The sequence below is a fragment of the Triticum urartu genome, chromosome 7 (assembly GCF_003073215.2).
Source record: "Triticum urartu cultivar G1812 chromosome 7, Tu2.1, whole genome shotgun sequence".
NCBI lineage: Eukaryota > Viridiplantae > Streptophyta > Magnoliopsida > Poales > Poaceae > Triticum > Triticum urartu.
Window position 1 is genome coordinate 23,548,199 of NC_053028.1, and position 3,694 is coordinate 23,551,892.

At 51.9% G+C, this 3,694-nt stretch overlaps 1 protein-coding gene across 1 annotated transcript; it reads left to right on the forward strand.

Moving 5' to 3' along the window:
• Nucleotides 1–830: 830 nt before the first annotated feature.
• On the forward strand, nucleotides 831–2,973 carry LOC125524473 (aspartyl protease family protein At5g10770-like). Its single transcript, XM_048689525.1, has 3 exons — nucleotides 831–1,080; nucleotides 1,167–1,423; nucleotides 1,644–2,973. The coding sequence occupies exons 1-3, from the start codon at nucleotides 903–905 to the stop codon at nucleotides 2,727–2,729; spliced, it is 1,521 nt and encodes a 506-aa protein (XP_048545482.1). The 5' UTR covers nucleotides 831–902; the 3' UTR covers nucleotides 2,730–2,973.
• Nucleotides 2,974–3,694: the final 721 nt, after the last annotated feature.

Below are 3,694 nucleotides of genomic sequence, written 5' to 3' on the forward strand. Positions count from 1 at the left end.
CCTAAGTCGGTGGCCCAAGTCGGAGATGACCATTGGGTGCTTGACACATGTAGATTACTGGATTGATGGGATTAGGTTATGTGCGCCCCTATTTCAGCCGGAGTGGCTTGATGAGGGTGTGACACGAAGTTGCATTGTTTGTTGAGATTATCGAACATATATTTCGATATCCATGGTGAAGATAGTGACGGAGGACGTCATGGTGGCAGAGGTCTGAGGCCTTGTAATGGTGGATCGAGTCTTCGAGGCGATGAGGACTTTCCTTGGTGATTCGTGACTCATAGCAGCGACATCGGCAAGTGGGGGCGACAGCACAGGTGGAGTACAGAATCTTAACTTTCAGGGTGAAAACCCAAGGTCTCGCCTTGGTTGGTTGTGCCTGGCGGTGTCCTTATTGACGGCACTGTTTTGAGAGCCCGGATTTTCTCAAGGGTGAAAACCTAAGATCTATGATCAACCGATGACGGCGCTTGTGCACTGTTTCCTTCATGGAGGCGTCCCTTGTGGAGAACTTGAATTTCGTGTGTTGTCTGGGTGGTGGTTTGTGCTGCAGCTACAAGAATTTGATCGATGTAGTGGGTTTGTTTTTTCTCTTGTGTTTAGGCTGTGTGCATCCGTGTTGTTTTTTTTCTTGACATAATTGATATCTCCGTGATATTAATATATTTCCTTTATTGAAAAAAAAAACGTCTCTCGTTTCTAATAGCTTTGTAGCAGCGCACATGCAGAGTGCTTTTATTAGAAATGCTCCACTTGTAATGGGGCCAAAGGTCAGGTGGAATGTTGTAAGCCGCCCTATCGATCGCCTATTCTATATAATACGACTTAGAGCATGTGCAACGAAGCATCCATCATCACACACAAGTTGGTATCCCTAGCAAACCTAGCCAAGCCAGCAATTAATGGCTCCCGTCGTGGCATTACTGCTGCTGCTTCTCTGCTCTAGCTCCTCTCCTACATCATCATCCGTCGACACTGCCCATGCAGCCGCAGCAGCAGGCGTCGACGACGAGCTCAGCTACTATGTCGTCGTGGAAACTAGCTCGCTCGAGCCAAGTCCCGTCTGCCAAGGCCACAGGGGTGCCTAGATCAATCCATCACTAATATATACTCCCGTTGTTGATGTAGACGTACGTAACTGTAATGTGTTAATGATTTTCATGCAGTGAGGCCGTCGGGCGCCAGCGGCAACCTTACCGGCGGCGTCTGGATGCCGCTGAGCCGTCCTTATGGCCCGTGCTCCTCGGAGGGGGAAACTACGGCGCCGCCGTCATCTGTGCCTGACGCGCTCCTGTGGGACCGGAACCGCGCGAGCTACATCCAGAAAAAGGTCATCGGCGACACCCAGCCTTTGGCGCCGTCTCAGCCAGCCAATACCCAACAGATGTCTACCGACGCCTCCACAAATAACGGACTAGGACAGGTGAGCTACAACTCATGTGCAACTTAAGAGAAACGCTAGTGTAATTTTAATTAGTTTGCGTAATTATGTATAAATACAGTATGAAGCAGTGTCTTATCGATGAGATGATGATTTGACTTTGACCTCAAAGCATCACTAAACCACAATTAAAATTTACGAGTTATTTCAAGCACTTTGTCTCTACTATCAGTTGATCGTGAAATTAATTGATTGATTGCAGTCGGCTACGCCATCGTCGTTGTCTGGGCTTGATCTGGCAGCCACCGGCGGGAGCGGGAGGCTGCCCGGCGTGACCCAAAGAATGGTGATCGACACGGCGAGTGACGTGCCGTGGGTGCAGTGTGCGCCCTGCCCGCAGCCGCAGTGCCACCCTCAGACGGACGTCCTGTACGACCCAAGAAACTCCGTTACATCCGCCACCTTCCCCTGCACCTCCCCGACCTGCCGCCAGCTCGGCCCTTACGCCAACGGCTGCACCGGCGGCCCCAACTCCGGCCAGTGCCAATACCGCGTTCAGTACCGCGACGGCTCAGCCTCGTCAGGCACCTACATCTCCGATGTGCTGACCCTCACCCCTACTCCGGCCGGTGTGGTCAATAACTTCCGCTTCGGGTGCAGCCACGCCCTGCAGCGCCCCGGCGTCTTCAGCAACACGACCGCCGGGATCATGGCGCTCGGCCGGGGCGTGCAGTCGCTGTTGTCGCAGACAAAGGGGACCCACGGAAACGTCTTCTCCTACTGCGTCCCGCCGACGGAGAGCCACCGTGGCTTCTTCGTCCTCGGCGTGCCGAGGGTGGCCGCCTCCAGGTACATACTAACGCCCATGCTCAGGAGCAAGCTATCCCCGTCGCTCTACCTCGTGCGCCTGCAAGCTATCACTGTAGCCGGGCAGCGACTCGCGGTGCCGCCCACAGTCTTCGCCGCGGGCGCGGTGATGGACTCCCGCACCGTCATCACGCGCCTCCAGCCCACGGCGTACAGCGCACTCCGCGCCGCGTTCAGGGCCCAAATGGGCGGGTACCGCGTTGCCGCGCCCAAGGGCCAGCTCGACACCTGCTATGACTTCACCAGCGTCCGCACCGTGAGGCTGCCGAAGGTCGCGCTGGTGTTCGACAGCCAGAGCAACGGCGGCGCCGCCGTGGAGCTCGACCCGTCCGGGATTCTCTTCAACAGCTGCCTCGCTTTTGCCTCCACCGGAGGTGGAGACGGCTCCACCGGGATCATCGGCAACGTCCAGCAGCGAACCATTGAGGTCCTCTACAACGTCGGCGGCAGCGCCGTCGGGTTCCGCGGTGGCGCGTGCTGAGCTACCTACCAGACTTGTTTGCTCGATCCATGGGCTAGCTGCTTGAGCCTCCATTTATCTACCGCCGTTTGAGCTGCACTGGGGGCATATCTATATATTGGCCTTTGACCTATGGCCGACAAAATAAGCCCATTTGATCCTTGTTTTGTTTGCTGTATCTCCATTTTGACAAGTATTTTGTGTGCTATATCTTTGTGTGAGCTGAAGCTTAATATTTATTTACTGGACTGTTTTACATTTAGTACTTCTTCGAGTTGTACGCTATGATCATCCTGAAATGATCAAGTATTGTTCACCATGTATGACACATTATAAAATATTCATGCTCATCTATCATACTTTGACCCTTTTTAAAAAAAATTGTTGACTGGATATCAGTTCAAATTGCAGCAAAGATTATCATGGATGACCATACTATTTGTTGAATATTGGAGCAATTTTTCATAGAAATAAATCTAGATATGCGATTGATAAATCATGATGAACTGGTTAAACATGATGTTCGAACAAACAAACATACTAGACATGCAATCTGGTATTGCGATACCATGCGTAGATCAACTGCTTGTAAGAAATATTGAGAGACAAGCCCTAAGAGAGGGGATATGAAAATATACGGCGGGGTGAAAGAAGAGACGTTTCCAATCGCAGCACCATCACCGAGTGTCATGTTGTGGAGGAGGTCATCTATTTCGGAAATCGTTGGGAAAATAGTAGTGCGTAGCCACGTTGGAGAAGAGTCCAGCTGTTGCACAAGAGCAGTCCACTACTAGGAAAAGGTCTACTAATGGTGTATCGGTTTTGCCTACTAATGGCGCACTACCGGTGCACCATTAGTATCACGCCACTAGAATTTTTTACTAATGGCGCACCACTAGTATCTGGTATGCTAATGGCGCATCAGAAAGTGCGCCATTAGTATGTAACACCATGCGCCATTAGTATGCCCCCCGGGGGCCATATGT